The sequence below is a fragment of the Talpa europaea genome, assembly GCF_964194135.1.
Source record: "Talpa europaea genome assembly, chromosome: 1".
NCBI lineage: Eukaryota > Metazoa > Chordata > Mammalia > Eulipotyphla > Talpidae > Talpa > Talpa europaea.
This window is the reverse complement of record NC_140073.1, coordinates 136,554,274-136,577,543: the sequence shown is the minus strand read 5'-3', so window position 1 is coordinate 136,577,543 and position 23,270 is coordinate 136,554,274. Positions and strand designations below refer to the sequence as shown.

Sequence of the window (23,270 nt, the reverse complement as noted above, 5' to 3'; positions counted from 1 at the left end):
AAGCTTTTAAAGTCTGCTATTTAGAGATTTCCTTTCACCATAATTTTAAATTCACACTGTTCATAATCCCTCTTAAATTAAGGATGACTTCATTTTATTAATATTAATATTATACTCTCATTTAATTATTTCATGGTATTCACATATTCAAAGCAAATAAATTAGTTCAAAACAATGCAAAATCCTTCAAAAATTGGCTTTATTTCTAATGTTATTTTAATCTCATTCTGTATAGTCTTAACTATTTTTTATTTCTGCAGTTGCAAGAAGAGATAATTAAGTTCTGGATTGGGGGAAGGGAAGGAATTTAAAGATGGGCTATTTGGCAGCCCCTGTGCCTGCTGTGTCTATGCAAGTGGTATCTTCTCCTTTCCTTTTCCTAATAAACCTATCCTTTTAAAAAGTAAAAAACAAAACAAAAAAAAAAAAAAAAAACCAGGGTATTCACAAACTCCAAGAGATCAGCAAATTAATCTTTCTGCAACTCAAGAAGGATAGAGGAGGGAGGAAAGAAGTAAAATGCCTCAAGAATGTATTTCTAATAGAATAAATTTCCAAGCAGTCATATATTAGCAAGCAGATTGGGAACAAGAAGTTACAAGAGAAGACTGCAAGCAACTCCAGAAGCAGAGACAATCTACCCTAACCACACAAGGCAAGCACAGACAGAACAGCCTTAGTCCTGCACTCGAGGTTTCAGACTGACCAAGCTTCTACAATCCACACTAGCAAAAGGCACTGAAAACAGTGACTCACCAATTGGGAAACTACATTCAGGATGCTTTCAGCAAGTATAAATTAAAGACTCTCTAAATATGGTCAGACAGTCATTCATGCATGTAGTTACACTAGGCCCACATACAATTTCTAATTCTGGAGAAGAGCACAATTCATTTTGCTTAAAGTACTACTTCAGTGGATATAATGTGCTATTTTAGTAAGACTATGAAGACACTAACTTTGAGTCACTGCAAAGAAATAATACCAAATCCAAGCATACTTTCATTTGCCTACAGTTACTAACAATGTTCAGGACACGCGATGAATACAAAAAGTAAATTACTAGTCTTTGCTTAGAAAAGAGTTAAAACGGGATTATAGTTCATCCAACTAGACAACTTAGGCTAGAAATCAGTCAGAGCACTCACTGTAAGCAAATAAGTATCCCCAGAGGTAGAATATGGTATCTCATTTTGAATAAGTTCCCTTAGTGATTCTGAAGCTCAGCAAGGTTTGAGAACAGCATCATATAGGCCAATCGATGCTTGAAATGCAAGGACATACAAATGACAGTGGAAATACCTACAGTGTCTATTTTAAAAGGAATCCCAAATTTCCCCTCTCTACCTCCACTCTCTCACTCTCCTAAGCCTACTGAATGAGAACATCAAGAAGGCAGTTTTAGGACACTCCACTTTTAACAAGAATCCTGATATATATACTTTGAAAAATCGGAGAACTACAGAATACAGTTCAAGACCCTTGGTGGGATACAAAGCCCTTGCCTACCTCCTCCAACCTCTTCTCCTGCCATTCCCCCTCTTGTATGTTACAATCAAGGAATTTCCTATTTCACCTCACTCATGGTGCTAGTGCTAGAAAGAGACCTCAAGGCTGAAGGTAGAGGTACATAGTGAGAAAGATAACAGAGTACTAGTGACAGTTCTGCAGCTTAGCTCTGGAAGAAAGAACAGAGTTTTAAAATGGTATGCCTATGGAATGAGTCCAGTCTGTTACAGAAGCCTTGTCTTCCTGAGATGTGTCAGGGTCAGGGGACAAATGATACCAGTATCATTATTCAATTGGTGTGAAAGTCTGACCCATTCTCCTCCCCCCTTCCTTCTGTCTAATGATCTCCCATTACCCATGTCCCAGTGGTCAGCAGCTCTGGAAGACCTTCCAGGAACCTCCAAAATTTCACCCCTATTGCAGACATTGCTATTGCTTCTCAATGGCCATTCTCCTTTTCGTCCATGATTATGGTTACCCAGCTTGTTAGCTTTGCTCTGTCGTAGTTTATTGAACATTACTGTTGAACGGAATCACATTACCTTTTTATGGGCAATATTCTTGGTACAAACAAATCCATTGACAACCACAGAGTCAAACTTCTTCCCACCTGGGATCTAATAAAAGAATGAAAGAAACAAAAAAAATTCAATGATAGTCTTAGTTAGATACCCTTAGATGAACCAGTCAGATAGATACTCTTACTCATTTCCATTTCTCATTTTAACTATACTGTCATCAAATAAGCACAGAAAGTTTCAAGGTATAGTTCTTCCTTTCTTTTTTTTTTTTATATTTTTAAAGATTTATTTATTTATACAAGCACTGGGCACAGTCAGAAGCGCAGAGGGGTGAGAGAATTCACCAGAGCCAGAGCGGGGAACAGAACAGGCAGACTGACGAAATACACTGCTGAGGGGAGCAGCGGGCAGCAGGAGAGGTCTGCGTGCCATGTGGGACCCTCCTCCGGTGGCCGGGGAGCAGCCGGGGATCGAACCGGCGCTGCAGAGGCTGTGGGCAGCTTCGCAACCCAGCGCTCAACCGCTGTGCCACCGGGGAGGCCCTGTAGTTCTTCCTTTCAAGCAATAATTAATTAATGGCATCCTAGCACAACTGTCTATTTTTCCTCCTCTCACTCTCTAACATATTATGAGATACTCTAAAAACCAGTTGGACCAATCAAATTTGTACCATATGTCAATTAAAGTCACTGTAAAATTAAATATCATAGGCAAAAAAAATACACAGAGGAGCCCATTACAGCCTAAATAAAGCAATTACCCATCGTTTTTCTTCAGAAAAAGTGACAGTGTGGTGTGGGAATAGGACTTCTCACAGATAATATGTTGAGAAGAAGTAAAAAAGAAGCAATTATTTGTTTCAACTCCTATAAGCAACTCATCCCTTCTGACCACCACTCACTTTCCACAAGTGGCTTCCATGACCACTAAAGTGCACTGCTGACAAACACAGCAGACAAGAAAAACTTCCTCCTCCCACCTACCACTCCCCAAGGCAATGATCCTCTTAAAATTGCCATTAAGAGATACATAACAACCAGGCCCACCTCACCAGTTGCCTAGCATTAGGAAAACGTTCACAGAGCTCACTTTTTTGATGTGGACAAACTGACGGATATCCATGTCATCATCACGGTTCTTGACATCAGGCCGGACCGTCTGAACGACCTGGCAGACTAGTGACACAATGATGTCCCTCCAAGATGGTGACAATGACTCACTATGGAGCAACTGTTGGAGTAGTGCCATCATGTGATTATGATTCGCTGAACTATAAAAATATCACAAGAAAGAAGACCATATATAGTGAATACTGCCAGAAACAAGAACATTGAAAATGAAACAAGCATATTATGTCCATAGATAAATCAGCTAGGTCAACTTTATTTTTTCAATGTAGCTGCACCTTCATGATTCTGCATATAAATGCAATCTGTGATTAAATCTTCAATTAAGATGATCCCTTTAATTCAATAAAAGTTTACACTTAAATTACAATGGGGACAGACAAACACACTTTGGGGATTCTTGCTCACTAAAATTTCATCAGAACAGATTTTATTCGTAAGTAATCTTAGGACTTTATAAGGAAAAAAGAACTGTGCATATGCCTTTAAAGTGGTTGAAATTATTAAAAATGGAAAACTAAAATTTAAAAGCCTTACAGCAGCCTCTCCATGGCTTGTTTCTCTCCATTCTCCTCCCTCAGCAGCTCCAGGTTGTTATGATGCCAGCCCAAAGGTGTGAAAGGAAGCTCTTTGGATTTTTCCTCTACTCGACGATTAAATAAGGATTCTAAGTGTAAAATAAGAAATTACATTTCACTGTGGTGGTTCATATCATCTACTCAGATTTAGAAATTCGCAATTTCTCTTTTTAAATGTCTTAACTTGGCCAACTGGCATGAAAGGGAAAGTATATGTATAAATACATAAATAAAATTAAGCCTGAGTTCGATCATCCATATTCATGAGAGTCAAAATCAGAGATAGATCTGTGAAAAGTAAATTTACATAAGCAAGTAGGGCTCTCAAACCAGTAATTATAAATACAGTTTCTGAAAACAAATAACATGAAATTTTTACACTGTTCTTTATTCAAGTACATTAAAAAAGGAAGGGGGTCAATTTTTCCCATAAAAATCACAAATTGAAAACTACATTCAACAGAATCTGAATGCTAGCAGAACAATGTGTGATCAAGCAGGTGCCAAATTTTAAGGAGAGAAGCTCAGTTCTGATGTGTCTGAAACAGCACAGCATAGTGTAGAAAGGCTGTCCAAACAATGTTTAGGTTGTTTCTCAATATTGCAATAAAGGCTTTTTTAGCAAAGTTTTACAAGTTGAATCCAAAAATAAACTATAAAGAAATATGCCGAACTGACAAGTAACAATTTAGGTGAAATTGTGTAAATTTCACAAATCCTTAAGAATCAAGATAAAAAATTAATAGATATTAGATTCTTTGCAAAAAAAGATGCTTATTAAGCTGTTGAATAATATAAATTGAATAAATGTAAAGAAAAGAGGTGAGGAATGCTTTCCAAACTCTCTAACCCCCCCCCCTTTTAAAGCAAACCAAACAAGAAAACTTAAGTCCAGCAGACCACACTATACAGCATGTGTCCATGAAAGGTGAGGTGCAAAAACTGTACATTTGAATTATGTACGGCTGGTTACAAACTTCTAGTTGAACCAGATGCTCAGAGGAAATTTAGAAAAGGCTGGTATGTGATGAGGCCAGCTGCAAGTGGCCTCCCTAGTACCTCCCTTGCCCTACCTTCTCTCTTTCACTTGACACCCTCCCATTATCTACAGCATAACCTGTGGTGTGTTAAGGACCAATTAAGTATGTCTTTACTCCACCGTAAACTATATTGGAATGGGATAAGAGGAGGTTTGTATTTTACACTTTGTTTTGTCTCCACAAAAGTCATCAACAGAGGAAGTTCTCTATCGCTTGCCATTTCTCTACCCAGCTCCTTAAGGGAAGCAGTATGCTCAACTGGATGAGATCTGCCTGTGGACTTTTTTGATGAGTTTGACAATCCTTAATGATATGTATGGTAATATTCTATATTATATTCATGGTAATGGAAAGTATAAACTATGCCTAAAAAAATTCAAATTTTATTTATAAGCTTTTAAACAATAAATTTTCAGGTGAAAGATCTCTCAAACCAAGTTGAAGTTTATATTTTTAGTTTCATCATTCTCAAAGTCATTGTACAAACTAAAAATAATCAAACATATTTTCTATGACACTAAAATAATCAAACATATTTTCATTATCTACTCTGTACCAATCAATGGGCTAGGCCTTACAGATATCCCCATGAACAAAAGAGACACCATCCCATGTACATATTTGATAAAATTACCTTTGATGAAGGCATCACTTATGGAGAGTTGTTGTCCTCCACTGTCAGACATCAAATATTCTGCATACCAGGGAGAGAGCAGAGAGAGGAGGAAGGAGAGACTATGACTACAACATGCCAGCATAATTATACAGAGAACACACCCACACACAAAGTATTACTCATACTAAACCCATCCCTGTGGGGCCAATTCTAGAAAGCTTCAGGTTAAAATGCATCTTTACACTGGTTCTGCATATTTCATACTAAAAAAACAGTTATGGCTTGAATTAATAATTCAAGAGAACCTTGAAATAGTAATGACAGACAACCTCTAAAAAATTGTTTTTCCCTTTTCAAATCTGAACCACTTTATGAAAATTAAGATCGATAATTTGTAAGACAAGCCTAAAAAGCTACACTAGTTTTCTCATATCTGTATTATTTAACAAAGACTTTATAAACAAAAAAGTTCACAAATAGAGGCTACCTGACAAACACAATATATGGTATTTTTTAAATTTCAGAATTAAGCTAGAAAACAAATCAATAGTGATGCTGACAGGGAATAAAGACATAACTGATACCTTTTTATTAGTATCATAACTAAAATTTCAGTTTTTCAAAAATTCCAACCAAACACAGGCAAATGGTTGCCAAAATTGCTGGGCAACTCTCAATGTGTTCTTTTAGAACTTTTTGAATACTGAATATTTTTCTTACAAGTGAGACTTAGCCTTTACTTCCCCATGAAATTTTCTCTAGATCTGTAACCAAGCATAGCTCAAATAGGGTTCCTTCCACCATGCAAATTAAACCACAGTGTATTTCAAGTCTTCAGGGTAATAATTCTCCACAAAATTCTTTCCAAGTAGCTCTCAGTTATTAAAAATGGGCTTCAAAAGGCAATGTCTATAAGCCAATATGCTCATCCTTCTAACAAGTAGAGGAAAAAAATGATTTTAAAAAATCAAATATGTCAAATATAATAAAATTGAGTAAAAACAGCTGTTATATTTTTATATCTCCTTCACAGAAGTGAAAAATGTGAACCCCCGTTCATCATAGGAGTGAAAAATGCTAACGCCTGTTCAGTCCATTAAGTTATTGCTTTACAAGTTTTACTTTTCAAACTAAAGCTTAAACATATTTACATATACAAAATTCACAAAGGGCTGGACTGCTCCATTTTATATGAAAAAATGTCAAATATATATAAACCTGTATATCCTCCACCTACATCTAGATTAATCAACTGTTAACAACTTGCCATAACTGATCTCTTTCTATACATAGGCTCACCTTTTGCCCTGACCATCTGAAGTTACACGCATCAGAGCACTTCACCACCAATACTTCAACCTGCATCTTTTAAAAATAAAGACACTCTTCTCTGTGATCATGATGGCCTTTACAGACTTAAGGAAAGTGACAATGTCTTAATATCTCTGAATTACAGTCTACATTCAAATTTATCTGTTGCCAAAATGTTTTAATAAATGTTTTTTTCTCTTCAACCCTGCATCCAATAAGGCTCATACAGTGCACTTTCTTCACTCTCTTTTCATTTTTTTTCTTTTCCATGATACTGATTTTTGAAAGAGCTCAGGACAAATATCCTACGGAATGTCCCACATTCTGGATTTGATGGATTGACCCCTCATGGTGCTGTTTAACTTGCACCCATATCCCACATTTTCCTAAATTGTGAAGTGAGGTCTAAGGGCTTATGAAAGTCATGATTTTCATGTTCTTCCTGCTAACTCTCCAAGAATGGCTCACAATCCTGCTTGTATACATAGCAATAAACATTCCCACTGTACGACTCTCCACAACCAACAGGAAAAATTAATCAAAAAGGCTTGATTATCAATCGCAGTCTTACAAATTTTAGAAATGAGAGGTTCGCATAAGATTACAAAAATACGAACAATTTTTTTAATTACAGATAATGTATCAACCAATTTATACCCCAGATTTCCTCAGATGATATAGGATAATCCCTTAAAATACAGTAGTATTAACTTTAATTCAATGGAAAAATTTTAAAAAACCTACTTGCATTTATTTGTATATAAGAAGAATAAAAACCAAGGGACAGAGAAGTTTCTTATTCTTTCACTTTACTACTAAATCATTCTGACAATCTTTAATTTCTGATAATTAGTATTCATCTTACTACAAAGCAGAAAAAACAATTCACTACATTTCAACTTCACAAGAAAAATGGGAAAAGAATCATTTTTTAATGATAAAAATTAATAATTGTGAATACAAGAAATGTTTCTTAAGGGAATTATAAAGCCCTCAAATTAGAGATTCTCAAGGTTGCAAATGACCTAAGAGGTCAGTCTTATAATTACCTTCTTTCCAGTGCTGGAACCTCCTCTATTTTGCCCTTACTGAGTAGGCCAAAGGCTTCCTTACACTCCTTATATTTCTATTTTCTTAAGAATTCTACACCTAGGTTTTTCATTTGAGATTCAGAATTAAAGGGAAGTAAGTCACCAATTTCTACCTAACCTCTACCTAACCTCTACCACCAAATCTACCTAAACAAGTAAGTCACCAAGTCTACCTAACCTCTTACACAAAATAGGCCTCGATCCTCAATAACACTGAAAGATGGACATTTGCCATCTGGACACTCCCAGTACACAGTTCACTATTCCAAACTACTGAACACTTTTTCCTTCAGTAAAATACAAAATAAATGTAATTTCTTTCAGATACCAAAAGGCAACACCATGAGCTAGTAAGAATGGCTTTCTCCAGAGTATTAGTAGTAAACTTTTTTTTTTTTTAAAGATTTTATTTATTTATTTATACAAGCACTGGGTACAGTCAGAAGCGTGGAAGGGTGAGAGAATTCACCAGAGCCAGAGCGGGATGCAGAACAGGCAGAAGGACTGAAGTACACTGCTGAGGGGAGCAGCGGGAGGCAGGAGAGGTCTGCGCGCCATATGGGACCCTCGCCCGGCGGCCGGGGATCAAACCGGCGCTGCAGAGGCTGCAGGCAGCTTTGCAACCCAGCGCTCAACTGCTGCGCCACGAGGGAGGCCCTAGTAGTAAACTTTTAAAGGCTTATTACATTATGTTTGTGTCACATTCCATATTGTTAGTTTGTCTATTGCTTAAGAAAATAAAGATTTTTAAATTCCAATTGTGCTATCCAACATACCAGATATTTTTTCCAGATTGTAATGATTTGTGAATCTTTTGAAAAACATGGAAGACTGCTGACCAAAAGTTGTTGATACATAACTAAAAAAAGAGAAAGCCTTAAAGCATAATCTAGAAGTATCTCCTTCCTAATGACATCAAGATGTTACTTTCAGTATCTGACACAACCATTAAAATAAACTACAAATCCACGTTATATTAACAGTGGCATTACTGTGTTCTTACATTTGCCAAACACACTGAGCTTTTTACGTGTATTTTTTATATAAAGGTAATAGAGACTTCAGAACTTATGATTTTAAGACATATGACCACTGCCTGTAACTACTTCTTTAACAGATGTAAAGTGCAAAATTGTCCTTTGTCAACAGAGCTGTTAACAGACCATTAATGCTTTATCAACATCAAAGGTGACAGAATCATCTCACATATGCTCCAATTTACCAATCTCACATCACTATAAAAGATGGATATGAGGTTGTCTAGGAATAACTTACTTTAGTTAACTAGTACCCCTGCCCTACCCTCACCTCCCCCACCACCAAGAATTCCTTTTCTAAATACCACTGTACATACTGTTCATTAAATCCTTCTACAATTTTGCCAACTTCCACTATCATATCAAAAAATAAAAGAATTTAATGTGTCAATCACTACATCATCTAGACCCTCTTTATTCTCCATAGTCCTTCAAAGATAATAAACGATGGTTGCATGATTATAGCTTCAAATTATCTCAGTAACCTGGTATGTTGTTTGCCTGTACTTGGCAACATACTTTTTTTAATATAACCAGGCATTCTCTATTTCTTCATTCTTTTGAACTTGCCCTTCCTCTTAACCATGAGTGGGTTTTCCTAAGAAGATTATCTTGACAGCAGGGAAAAATGTTTCAATTAATATGACATCAACTTTCTCCAATAACTGATTTTCCTTTCTTTGCATCACAATTTCAAGATACCTTTTTCAAACTATCTTTGGCATTTACTTCAATCTTCAATGGAATCCGAACTTCACCCTCATATGAAGGCTACCTTTCACAAATTTTAGATACTCTCTTTAAAGGGTTAAGTTCAGAGAAGGTCCACAGTAGTATTGATGGTTTTTTCAACTACAGGTGCTTCCTTTTAATTTCCTTAGAGATACAACTTGAGGTTGTACTATAAAAATACCACTATTGAAATTCTTGATTACATTCCTCTCACAACACTATGAAGTCAGATGTCCTAAAGTAAATATCTGCGCGTGCTCAATTGGTCCACCTTTTGTTACTATGAATTCTATGACAGGGCACTTTCTTCATGATTTTCAGAATTCCCTTGACTTTCCAAGAGGTTAAATCATTGGCAAGTCAAAAATTATTTAGCACTTTAATTTCAGCAAAATGAAATTGCCAACAAATGTGTCTAGAAAGCAGACACCCTCCATGAGTTCCACCTCTGAACCACAACTCTCACTTATATTACAAAAGCATCATCCAAACCCTCCATGTGACTCTGTCTACAGCTAATTCTCAAAGTACTGTCTGCCTCACCATCCTGTCACACTTACCCAAATGTTCTCCACCATTTTTTTCAATTTCAGTTTTCAGTATTTCCATATACACATGTATTTTACTTATATTCATGCTAGTCAAGTCTCCTCTTTCCATGCCCTCTCTAAACTCCATTTTGAAGAAAGATACATCTTTTTATTACTGTAAGTTTCTTTTTTTTTTTTAAAAAGTAAGTTTTTATTTATTTATTTTTAATATTTATTTATTTATTTATACAAGCACTGGGTACAGTCAGAGGCACAGGAGGGTGAGAGAATTCACCAGAACCAAAGCGGGGAGCAGAGCAGGCAGAAGGACCGAAGTACACTGCTGAGGGGAGCAGTGGTCGGCAGGAGAGGTCTGCGCGCCATGTGGGACCCTCCTCCGGTGGCCGGGGAGCAGCCGGGGATCGAACCGGTGCTGCAGAGGCTGCAGGCAGCTTCACAACCCAGCGCTCAACCGCTGTGCCACCGTGGAGGCCCAATTACTGTAAGTTTCAAGTGCCATTTTAGCATATCTTGATGGCAATAGCTAACATTGCCAATTAATGAAACCTGTAGAAATTTGAATGTTTCCAATTATTTTTAATATTGATGTTTAAGTTCAAAAGCTTCTCTTTTCTGATATTTTAGGCACAAAATAGGGAGTCACAAATAATTGGGTAAGCATTTGAGTGAGGAGAACAATTCAACTTTAGAGAGCTAAATGTTAAAAATTCAACTCCAGGTAAAAACACAGAATTATTTAATTTTTCTAGTAATAATAATTTTTCAGTGATTATAACATATCAAAATCCCAGAGTTATTTTTCACTTACATGTTCTTTATTTTACATTATGCCATTTTAGGGCCAAAATTTATACTGGTTTTCAATTACATCCAGCAGAGTAAATTTCATCATCAATTTTTAAAAAGCATTTTACTTCTTATGTTTTGCTATGTTAGGTTTATTAATGGTTTGCCTTACTTTTTCTTTTATACCAAATGTCCTTTGTTTGTTTGTTTTTTGTTTTTTTTAAAGTTTTTTTTTATATAGAGGCATGTTTTATTTGTTTGTTTGTTTGTTTGTTTGTTTTGTTTATATATGCACTGGGTACAGTCAGAGGCACAGGAGGGTGAGAGAATTCACCAGAACCAAAATGGGGAGCAGAGCAGGCAGAAGGACCCAAGTACACTGCTGAGGGGAGCAGCGGGTGGCAGGAGAGGTCTGCGCGCCATGTGGGACCCTCCTCCGGTGGCCGGGGAGCAGCCAGGAATCGAACCAGCGCCGCAGACGCCGCGGGCAGCTTCGCAACCCTACGCTCAACCGCTGCACCACTGGGGAGGCCCACCAAATGTCCTTTGAATATGACTATTATCATTTTTGAATCAGCAGGCTAAGCCGCAAATAAGATACCTAAAAATAATGAATGTTTTGTGTTTATTACAGAAAACTATGATAAATACAGCAAACACACAAATAAGCATTTTAAATCACAGTGGAAAGATGTTTTGGAATGTGTGAACATTTTGCCTCAATTTAGTTCAAGCATCAAAAGGTTTAGTGAAATACTATGCTACTTGGTAACCGCATGAGCAAATAGGCTTTAAAATGTTAAATGAAGAAAGAAAGATGAATAGAGCAGAACATCCATGTTATAAAAGCAAAGAAACGCCACCTTGGAAGTTGCACATTATGCCAAGGGAAGAGCAGTCTGATGTAGTTCTGTTTAAAGACTGCAATCATAAAACTGGGTGGGGTGGTACTAAGGGAGAAAACAAGAAATAAAAAGAACCAACCAAAAAAAGGTGTGGCAAGGAGGTGTGGGAGAATGAGAAAGGGTGCAACAAACCCACACCCAGTCCCCTCGGCCATATGGGACAGAGGAAGCCAGAAGGACAGGCTGGCATGAGACCCTGTGCCCAGCTCTCCAGCCTGTATCTGGATTTCAGAGGGTGACTACCTCCTACCTTTTTGGTCGGCAGGGTGAGGGGGCACATGTGGGTACTTGGAGGGCTTCTTGATATGGAAGTTCACGTTGTCCAGCTCCACGTTCAGGCTGATAGAAGCAGCTGAGTCACTGTCCACTGTGGACTGGAAACTGCTGACTGACGTGCGCTTGCTAGGACTGGCAGAATCTTTTAGTGTGAGGGAGGGGGGAGAAATACAGGGAGAGGAGGGGAGTAAAAATGGGTTTCATCGGGGTATTGGAGGAAAGGAGAAAAATGTTTTTTTAATATACAAGCCCAATGTGCAATACCAAAATGGATACAGTATTTTCATGTACTTCTGTGTAGACTTAAAAAGTTTGAACAAGTTAAACATAAAATGAAATTTTAAAAAGAAGAAATATATTGGAGGTTCTGCAGAAAGGAAGTCTGATATCACAGTGAAGAGGTGAGAAAGTTGTATGCTGCGATATTATTAGCTCAAGAGTTATTTTTAAGCTGCTGCAAACTAGAGACTACAGCAAAATCTGCAAACACCATTAGCCTAACAAGTTGGCTTAAGAAAATACTGTATCTAGGGCAGGGATTGCTATCAGATGTTTACTTTTACTTGGAGCCATAAATCTTAAAGTGTGATTGTTTCAACTAGATGAACAAAACACTCATTTTATCATACATAGAGATTCATAAAAACTAAAATGTTAGAAAGTTAACTCACTAGTCAAATTATCGTCACCTTCTTCAGCTATCTGTTCTGTGTCGCTGTCATCAAACTTTATGTCCTTAAACCAAGATGGCTCAGAGTGTCCCTCCACAGAGTTCACCGAGTCACTGTCTGGAGAAGGAGTCTCAGAAAATTCTGTACTCTGAAAGAATAACACAAGATCCAAGCAATTGGCCCCCAACAGCAACAAACCTGAGGCTACCACATGACAAATAAATTCGAACCTGGTATTTCCATATAGCTAATCACTGGATAAATTTACATAATAAGCAAATTAATAGAAACTACACTGTAAAGCAACATCATGCTCACAATTCTACTCTTAAAATTATAATTTTTGTTAATCAGTAGGCTTAGGCCGCATATTATTAACAAAATACAATAAACAGATTTCACAGCGTTTCAATTTACTCTCATGCCTAATTCATGAGAGCGAAGATGATGTAGAATATATTGTAACCCCGTGCCAACACTAAAACACATCCTGGAAAACAACGGTTAGATTTTAACAAAAACACCACACCAATCTTTTGGGTCATTAATCTTTCTAACCATTGAGCTTCCAGTTTTAGGTCACAAAGTGTTATTAAACATTATATCAAATTATCATAAACCAAAAGTGAAAGTATTTCTTTGTTAAAAGTTCTATCTTTAAAAAATTTCCACTTCCCTAAATAAAAAAGAAAACAGACTAATCAGTGTTTTACTACTGATTATACAATTTAATACTGCTAAGGAGTCAAAATTCATGTCAATAATGACATGACATTACATCACAATCATTTTATTATGCATATTCCCTCTGAGGAGTAAGAACACAAACATAGTAAAACTGAATACCATTAAAGTTAAATGACAGGCAAAACAACAAGATCAAGCTGAAGAAAAACCACACCAACTTAGTAGTGTTTGATACTGATAGAGTTTTCATCTGCTATTTACCATTTAAACACGTTTTAACTTTTCTCAAACAGCAAGCATAACATGATATAAAAGTGTACCCTTGGGCAACTCAATTACATTTTACTCAGACTACTGAAGAAAGACTTCACAGCAGCCTTGCCATATTCTCATTAACGACAACGCGAAACTACCTGCAGGGGCCTGTACAGAGCATATTCATCCCTGAACAGCTGGTCGTGATGACTGACACAGTCCAGCCAACGTCCATCAACCATTGCTTGGCCAATTGCTATAGCTTGAGCCCTGAATCAAAAATAACAAAAATGAAAACTTTTAAAAATCAGTCAGAAGAATTTTATAGGTACAAGAAAAGACACAAACCGAATCTTCTACTCTGCTCTAAACAGAATTGGAAAGTCAAAATTTTTTTTTGAATAGGGGAAGGATAAAACAAGAAAGACTTGAAGTCAAATTTCAAGATTTTCCCTGGCACTATGGTAAAAGAAAAACCACTGATAAAGCAGTCCTAACAAAACCAAAACTTCACTTACAACAAGGGTTTATCAGGCATCCAAAGCATATATACTCCTATACTTACTAGAGGAGTGAATAAGTGCTGACACTAGCATGGCTCCTACCATCAAGGAGCTTACAGTCTTAATGGGAAGACAATAGCAAGTATTATAAACATAGGTATAAAAATGCATATACATATATATGAAATAGTTATTAACATATTGCATTTACATGGCATTTCACAGTTTATAAAGCACTTTAGTCCATAATATTTCATTTGATCTTCCTGGCTTCCTTACAAAACCATGTTTTCCTTGAACTTTGGAGGTTCAAGTCTCAAAGAGATTGAATAACTTGACTGAAACTATAAAGTTAACAGGAGACAGAGTATAGTCAAAACTAGAACCCAGGGTTTCACTGTATAAAACTGTTTTTCATTCTCCCTGAAAGAGTAATAGCTAATCTAAGCAAGGAGAAAAGCTAAGGGACATGTGAACTTACAAGGTAACAGGAATTCTCTGTCTCATTTTAACAAGTGATTTATGAGGCAGGCCCAGGCACTCCAGATCTAGCTTACGGACCCAATTCTCAAGTCAGGTTGTAGTGTCAGATTACAGGACAGTGACAGGAGAATCCACTGTGGCATTCACTCTAGCTACATTCTCCAATCTTGCTTAACTAGAGAGCTGTATTTGGACAATTACTGCACACATCTGCTTTTAATAAATATGGTAAAGTGTGACCCCATTTGGCTCCCTACATTTGTATTCCACTGATTAAAATCCAGTTGGGAGGAAGGTCAAATAAGCACACCCCAACACCAAATACATAAAACAAATAGCAACCCACTCACAAAGAAAATTTGTTCCTTTTATAATTACAGCTATTAAAAATACACAGACAAAATAGAATTCATTAAACATTAATTAATAAAATAACATCAACAAGTCTTCCATACAATCACATTACCTTGTAGCAATGTGTCCATTTCGGATTAACCAGTTGACCAATTCCTTTCCCACAATGCAGTTGGGATGTGTTCTCAGCCAGTAGCGGTGATCCTGAAACTCCATTCCACTACTGTGATGGCAGATTTTTTTCCACAGGTCCTTTAACTGAGCGCTGTCCTGCAATCACATTACAAACAAGAATTACTCCTGTAAAGGATGCCATATATTTCTCAGATTCTTTCCTGTGATTTTCAGATTCATAAAAGGAAATTCAATTCAGATTTGTCAGAGTTAAACAATTTTATAGAAATGGTATGTGCATGTAGAACAGTGAATTCCAAACACAACTTTTTCTCTTGAAAACCAACCATCTCAAATAATTCTTTTTTTAGGTAACTGGGGACATAGTATTGAGTCTGCTATTAGATATCTAAGTTCCAATGTTGCTCAGTACCAGGAGGTTTAACTCCATGCTTACGAAGACTGAATCTACACCTTCCACAAGGTAGTCCCAAATAACTCTCCAATCTCATTGCCATAGACTCCAAATTAAACTTCTCCCGGTTTAATAATGCTTCAGTCCATGGAAAATGTCATGATAATTCTCACCTATATACCCTTCTTCACACCTTAAAATAAGATTTGCTTTCTCACTGCCTATTCAAATCCATTCCATTCTTCAAGGTCTAGTACAAAGTCCTACTAAGGACCTGCTCACAGACTGTACTTCTACCTTTTAAAATGTAAGCTTTAGTACAAAAGTCATTGTTTTCTATTTTACTGAATCACTCTTAGGATTGAACATAGTATTTTACACACAGATAAATTCAACAAACAGCTGATTACCACTTCATATAAATATATAATATTAAATGTCTGAAGAGTAGTACATGTGTATGAAAAGCATGTTTCAAAGTTTAAATAGCAAACAGGATCTAATAAAAGTTAAGCTCTCTGGTAAGCAGTTATATTCTGATCTTGCCAGATGAAAGGGGCCAAGAAAATGTTAATGCCATATATGAGTACTGAATGTGTGAACGATCTTTCAAATGAACCTAATAAAAAGTTATGCTATTTCCTCTCTTTAATTATAGACTGGCTATTTCATTTGTATGTTTCCTTTTTAAAAATTCAGTGAGGGGGCCTCCCCTGGTGGCGCAGAGGTTGAGCGCTGGGCTGTGAAGCTGCCCGTAGCCTCTGCAGCACTGGTTCGATCCCTGGCCACCAGCGAGGGTTCCACATGGCACGCAGACCTCTCCTGCTGCCCACTGCTCCCCTCAGCAGTGTATTTCATCACTCTGCCTATTCTGTTCCCCGCTCTGGCTCTGGTGAATTCTCTCACCCTCCTGCGCTTCTGACTGTACCCAGTGCTTGTATAAATAAATCTTTAAAAAAAAAAAAAAAATTTCAATGAGGGCCTCCCCTGGTGGTGCAGCAGTTGAGTGCTGGGCTGCGAGGCTGCCTGCACCCTCTTCTGCAGCACAGGTTCATTCCCTGGCCGCCGGCGAGGGTCCCACAAAAAAAAAAAATTCAGTGAAATAAATATTTCACATGCTCAAAACAAGCAATGTGGTCAAAGACACTAGACTCGTACCAGAAGAATTTTGCGTTCATCCTCAGTAGTCTCTGTCCTAACATATGTTCGGTTAGCTTGGGGACTGACAGATGTCTCATATGAAGGTACCATAGGAGAAGCAGATCGATCCAGTGACAGGTTAGTAATGCTGGCTGACCTGAAAATAAAAATAAAAACAAAAGTGAAAACACAGACATAAATTTCATCAATACACAGAAGTACAATAAGTATTTATGTTTAAATAAATGCTTACTTGCCAATGTTAAGGATTATTTTAAAGGTAGTTATAATGGTTATATATGAGGTGTCACTGGGAGGAGCTAGCATGTTTCTGCACTGTATTTGCAACTTCTACTTTAGTTCTAAAATTATTTCAAAATAAGTTTAAAGAAACATCATTATGGGAAGGCCACAGGAATACAATCACATATTAGTAATTTTTCAAAGGAAATAAGAGATAAAAATCTTCTTGTTAAAATGTTAAATTTACAAATATTAAAAATCAGTCTAAATGCAGGAGCAATCTTGCAGATAAGGAGCAGCAAACGATGATCCCTAAGCCAAATAGTTTTTGCATAATCAATAAACCAAGAATGAATTGTACAGTTGAATATCTATGATGTAGTGACAACAGTGAATACTTAGAAATCCAAGTAAGCAACATACTATCCTCCAAAAAATAATTTCCTTCTATTGTTAGACCTATTTAAAATATTATCCTCAATTATTATATTTTGAGTTTGCTCAATAAAAAAAAAAAATCAGTGAAAAGGCAAAAACATCTACTATATGTTAAACACTACATAACTCATTCATTTTATTGTTAGAGCTATATCCTTGTCTAATCCTTATAGTAACCTTTGGAGTAGGTACTTCCATTTTCATTTTACAGATGAATCAAGAATCAGATTAAGTGATTTATTTATGTAACTCAACTAAAAAATAACAGGGCTACCAGTCAAAGCCAGGTCTCAAATGAAAAACCATGATTTCTCCAGCATGAAGATATAGATGCTTTAAAAATAACATTATTTCAGGTTTTTAAGGTTAGCAAAAAGTCATTCTTAATAAGAAGCCACTACTATCAAATAAATATAGTCCATAAGCAAACTTTTTTATTTATTTTTTTTAAATATTTATTTATTTATTTATTTATACATGCACTGGGTACAGTCAGAAGCGCGGGAGGGTGAGAGAATTCACCAGAGCCAGAGCGGGGAACAGAACAGGCAGAAGGACCAAAGTACACTGCTGAGGGGAGCAGCGGGCAGCAGGAGAGGTCTGCGCGCCATGTGGGACCCTCGCTGGCGGCCAGGGATCGAACAGGCGCTGCAGAGGCTGCGGGCAGCTTCACAGCCCAGCACTCAACCGCTGTGCCACCAGGGGAGGCCCCATAAGCAAAATTTTTTAAATGATAAGATATTTATTTCTTGGCATATACTTTTAATGAAAAGTATACACTACTTATTCAACTAATTAAAATCTATTTTCCAATGTGTGCATTACATATGCATTCTACTTCCCTGTCTAATATTCTAATTATCCCCGCATATATTCTAAGAGTGGTAACAAGAATAAATGAAAATGAGTCAATTTTGTTGCAAATGTTGAGATGAGTTGGCTAGGGTAAGAATGCTGACTAAAATCTTATTTAGAAAGATAGCAGTCACGGACAAAAAAGTTATATATTTCCTAAAGACTTACATCACTCTCAGTAGCATTAATTCAAAAACAAGATCTTCTGTAAATTAGCAAGCTATCTCTGCATCTCATGACAACAGGAATACCATAATTTGTTACATGTTTTTAAAAATTATCTCTTGACTCCACATCCTCTGAGTCTTTTCCCTCCTCCACTTGATAGCAAAACTCTTATCTCCAATTCTTCTTCCATTCTTTCTTGAACCCCAAACAACTCACTGAACTTGTTTATCAAGGTTACCAGTATTGCTATATACAACGGTCAGTTATCCCTTTTCTTCTTACTTGAAATATCAGCAGGATAACTCCCCAGCATTGAAAATCTCTCTTCTATTGGCTACTAAGGAAACATACTCTCCTGTTTTTCTTCTCCCTTATCATTGGTTTCTCCTCCGTTGTCTTTCTAGTTCCTCTCCATCTTCCCCACCCCGGACCATCGTCCTCATTTCCTCACTTTTCACATTCATTCTTTTGATGATCTCCTTCCAGGTTCATGGCTTTAAATACCAGTCACTTGATGACCCAATTTTGCATCTCCTGCTTGTACCTCTCTCCCAAATTCACTCATATTAGCAACTATGTGATAGCTCACTTGAGTGTCTAGAAAGATATTTCAAATCCAACATGTCTAAAACCCATTTTGCCCATCTCAGCAACAGTTCCATCCTTTTGAGTCATCTCTGATATCCAATTGCTTAGCAAATCCTGTTAGCTTTATAATCCAAATATGCCTAGAATTTGACCATTTTCCTCATTTGCTACATTTTTCTTTCTGTGATCTAAGTTTATTCTCTTGTCTGGATTAATGTACCAGCTTTTTTTTTTTTTTTTTTATAGAGGCATGCTTTATTTATTTGTTTGCTGGTTTGTTTGTTTGTTTTGTTTATACATGCACTAATGTACCAGCTTTTTAAGTGGCCCTCCTGTTTCTCCTTTTCTCCCTTGCAGTCTATTTAGCAGATCTAAATGTAAAATATAAAAATATAAAATTCCCAGATGACATAAGAGAAAATCGATATGATCTTAGGTATGACAGTGACTTTTTAGTTATAACACCAAATCATGACCATAAACCATTCATGAAAGTGTAAGTTGGACTTCACTAAAATTAAAAACTGCTCAGAGAAAGATAACATAAAGAGAATCAGAAGACTAATTACAGACCAGACTGGGAGAAAATATTTGCAAAAGATACCTCTGATAAAGAATTTGATCGAAATTTAAACAATGAGATACCATTAAACAGCTATCAGAATGGCCAAAATTCAGAGTATCAACATCATCAAATCCTGGCGTGGATGTGTAACAACAGAACTGCCATTCATTTGGGGGAAGTGAAACAATAGAACTCTTATTCATTGTTTGGTGGGGATGCAAAATGCAGCTTTGGAAGACAATTTGGCAATTGCTTAAAAAACTAAAAAGTACTCTTAACAATATGATCTAGTAAATACAATCCCTGGTATTTACCCAAATGAACTGAAAATATCTATGTGAAAACCTGCACACAGATATTTACGTATTCATAACAGCCAAATCTAGAAGCAATCAAAAATGTCCTTCAGTAGGTGAGTAGATAAACTGAATTATATCCAGACACTGGAATATTACTTAGTTCTAAAAAGCAGTAGGTTATCAAGTTGTGGAAAGCCAAAGAAAAATTAAAGTGTATATTATAAGTGGAAGAAACGAATCTAAAGAAACTATATGACTCCAACTATATGATATTCTGAAAAAGACCGAACAGTGGAAACAGTAAAAAGATCAGTAGTTGCCAAGGGTTAGAGAGAGGAAGAGATGAAGAAACAGAACACAGAGGATTTTTAAACAGTGAAACTATACTGCACTACGATGGTAAATATGTCGTTGCGTATTCAAACCCATAGACTGTACAACACCAAGAGTGCATCCTGATATATACTATGGACTTTGGGTAATAATGATTTGTTAGTGTAGGTTCATCAATTGTAAAAAATATACCACTATGGTGTAGACTATTGGTTGTGGGGGCTATGTAGGAACTCTGTACTTTTCAGTCAATTTTGCTGAGAACTTAAAAATGCTCTATTAAATGAAATTTATTATTTTTGAAAAACACTAAAGGATGATATCTATAGCTCTCAAATGATTAAGAACAAAAAACCAGTATTATAAAAATAGTAACAAAGCAAATGGGTAAAACGTAAGCGCACTTTTCTTTCAATTTTTCTGCCAGTACAAAAACTTTAAAATACCAAGTAAAACTCTCCATAACTTCCCATTTCAATCACGGCAAATGACAAAGGTCTTGTAATTAATTGTGAGAACACTCTACTCTGGATGTAGAGGACAATTTGCTACTTTTTGTCAAGCTTGTTTTGCTCTTTCCTGTTTTGCGGGTAACCTCTATGATATCCATGTGGCTCATTCCTTCACAACCTCAGATCTTTGCTTAAATGTCACTTTCTCAGTAAAATTTTCAATGACCACACTATTTCAAACTCCAATCTCTACTCCTACTCCCTAAGCTTTTTTGTGCTTTAAATTTTTGTCTGTTTGATTAACTGCTATATTCTGAGTATCTTGCTTGTGGATACATTAATTATTTAATGAAAAAATAAATTGAAAGTATGTTAAATCATGGTGATTCAGATGTCTGAATATAGCCACCTATTCACCACTAGATAATAAGGAAAACATCTTCTGTTGGGGAGGTATGAATGCTATCAAGATTCTATTGATAGTAAGTTGAAAAAAAGAAGGAAGTATCCAATGATTATAGGCCACTATCTCAAAGAATTTGGCCAAAAAGAAAATAACTGAGGATATGGGTAACTAGAGGTGAAAACATAAATAAGGAGTTTTTATTTGCTTATTTTTAATAAAGGTAAAATCAAGTTTGTTTAAAACTGATGGTAAGAGGCTAACAGACAGGTAGAAGACATGAAATATCAACTGGGTGACTAGAGAAAAATGGAAAGGGATTAGATGCAGAATGCAAATGGAAAATCAGCCCTGGTTATGAAATGGAAAAGAGAAAAAAGATGAACTCCAAATACAAGCAAGTTGGCAAGTGATGATAAGAGTTGAGAAGTCCCCATCTGTTATCTCCACTTCACCTTGTAATAGAAAGTGTGGTCATCTACTAAACTAGAAGAAAGTTTTGAAGATTCACAAGTTTGAAGCCAATGGAATATACTGGAAAAAAGCCACTGAGAGAATGCAAGTGAGAGAAAACTAATAAAAAGGGAGTAACAGTTTAGCTTTTAGAAATAAAGTATATAACAATCAATTCCATCCACTTTTGTCAGTTTGCTCTTCTCATTACTATGAAAAGGAAATCAGACACAGAATACAGTATTTTCATTTCACAGTTTACCTATTCCGAGCAGGAGATTTTCCAGCATCCTCTTGAACAGATACAAGTCTTGTTGAAATAGCTGTATTTGAGGAGTCTGGATGAATCAAACTACAAAAAAAACAGGAAAATACTGAGATAATTTGGGACAGTAATAGGCAAATCCAATTTCAATGAAGTACTTTTAACATTTAAGAGTAAACTATTTATCCCTGCAGTAACAACAGTGTGGTTCATTTTTGTTTTCTTCCTTTAATTAAGGTGGAAACAGGATGGTATTTGTCTTAAGTATATCAAATAGCAAAAAACTAATAATATATAGAATGCCAATAAAATTAAAAAATTGGTTTAATGGTTGGTTTACAAAAATCCACGAATCATACATACAAGGCTACAGTGACCTGGGAGAAAGGAAGGATCTTAAGTTCAAATATTTTATTATCAGTTCCCATAATTCACTAACAGCACCACAGAGGCAGGCCCAAGCATAGGCGCTACCTCCTACTATGAGATTGAGGGTACATTAGTTAATCTCTCGAACTTCAGCATCCTTATCTGTCAAAAGGAGACAATAGTGCCTACAGCAGAAATATGATGACTTTTGAAGAGAGTAAATATTAAACAATTAGCATAGAACCTAATATTATTCTACCTTTGACATCTAACCTACATCTCCTTCAAGGAGCTTTCAAATCTCATTTGTTTTATTAAATCATACTTGCTAATTCTGAACTCATACAACAGGGCCTGGTACAACTAAAAGACACTGCGTAGTAAAGTAAGCAAAAATGTACACAGCTGACCTTTGGAAAACACAGATCCTCCCCAAAGAGACAAAAATCTGCATGTAATTTCTGGCTCCCCAAAAAACTTAACTACTTAACAACAGCCGCTGTTGACTAGCTTTATCAATAACATAAACAGTCAACACATAATGTGTATGTTATGCATATTATAATTAGTTAGAGAACAGAAAATGTTATTAAAATCTTAGGTGCATCAAGGTTTTTGTCCTCATTGTCGTCACCTTGAGTAGACTAAGGAAGAGGAGGGAGAAGGGTTAAAAACAATCTGTATGTTAAGAGGATCCCAACAGTTCAAACATATCTTGTCCATGAGTCATCTGTACTTTTTGTTTTATTTAAGTAGAAATGATCTTTAAAATATACGTAAGGTAAAAAGAATGAAGATGCCACATACATCAATGAACCCAGCAAGCAATTTAAGAAAAATATTACCAGTGACTCTGATGTGCCTGTGTTCCCCCACCCAAATCCATTCTTGCCCTGCCCTCAATGAAACCGTTTTGTTATATTATTCTCTTCATTAAGTTTACCATGTTTGTATCCCTAGACAGTATATTCAATTGGTATATTTTTCAATTTTATATAAATAACACTAGCTCTATATGTGACTTTCTTTTCTACTCCATACTACATCCTTAAGAGTAATAATATGTCTAATCTACTGGCAATTCATTCATTTTTTACTTCTGTCTAAATTCACTGGTTCCATACTAACTCTTCACTC

At 36.2% G+C, this 23,270-nt stretch overlaps 1 protein-coding gene across 3 annotated transcripts in view; it reads right to left on the bottom strand.

The window, feature by feature from the left end:
* Positions 1-23,270, bottom strand: part of PIKFYVE (phosphoinositide kinase, FYVE-type zinc finger containing) — a gene marked incomplete at both ends in the record, with an annotated part of 78,410 nt that overhangs the window by 42,184 nt on the left and 12,956 nt on the right. The window contains 10 exons of one of the 3 annotated variants that reach the window (XM_084252184.1): positions 2,052-2,126; positions 3,120-3,300; positions 3,695-3,824; positions 5,410-5,469; positions 12,055-12,222; positions 12,752-12,899; positions 13,852-13,963; positions 15,146-15,303; positions 16,721-16,859; positions 21,762-21,851. In XM_084252184.1, coding sequence (XP_084108310.1) covers positions 2,052-2,126; positions 3,120-3,300; positions 3,695-3,824; positions 5,410-5,469; positions 12,055-12,222; positions 12,752-12,899; positions 13,852-13,963; positions 15,146-15,303; positions 16,721-16,859; positions 21,762-21,851 — 1,261 coding nt within the window. Of the gene's footprint in view, positions 1-2,051; positions 2,127-3,119; positions 3,301-3,694; positions 3,825-5,409; positions 5,470-12,043; positions 12,223-12,751; positions 12,900-13,851; positions 13,964-15,145; positions 15,304-16,720; positions 16,860-21,761; positions 21,852-23,270 lie in introns of those variants that run through there. The other 2 variants (XM_084252185.1, XM_084252186.1) reach the window with 2 other exon arrangements.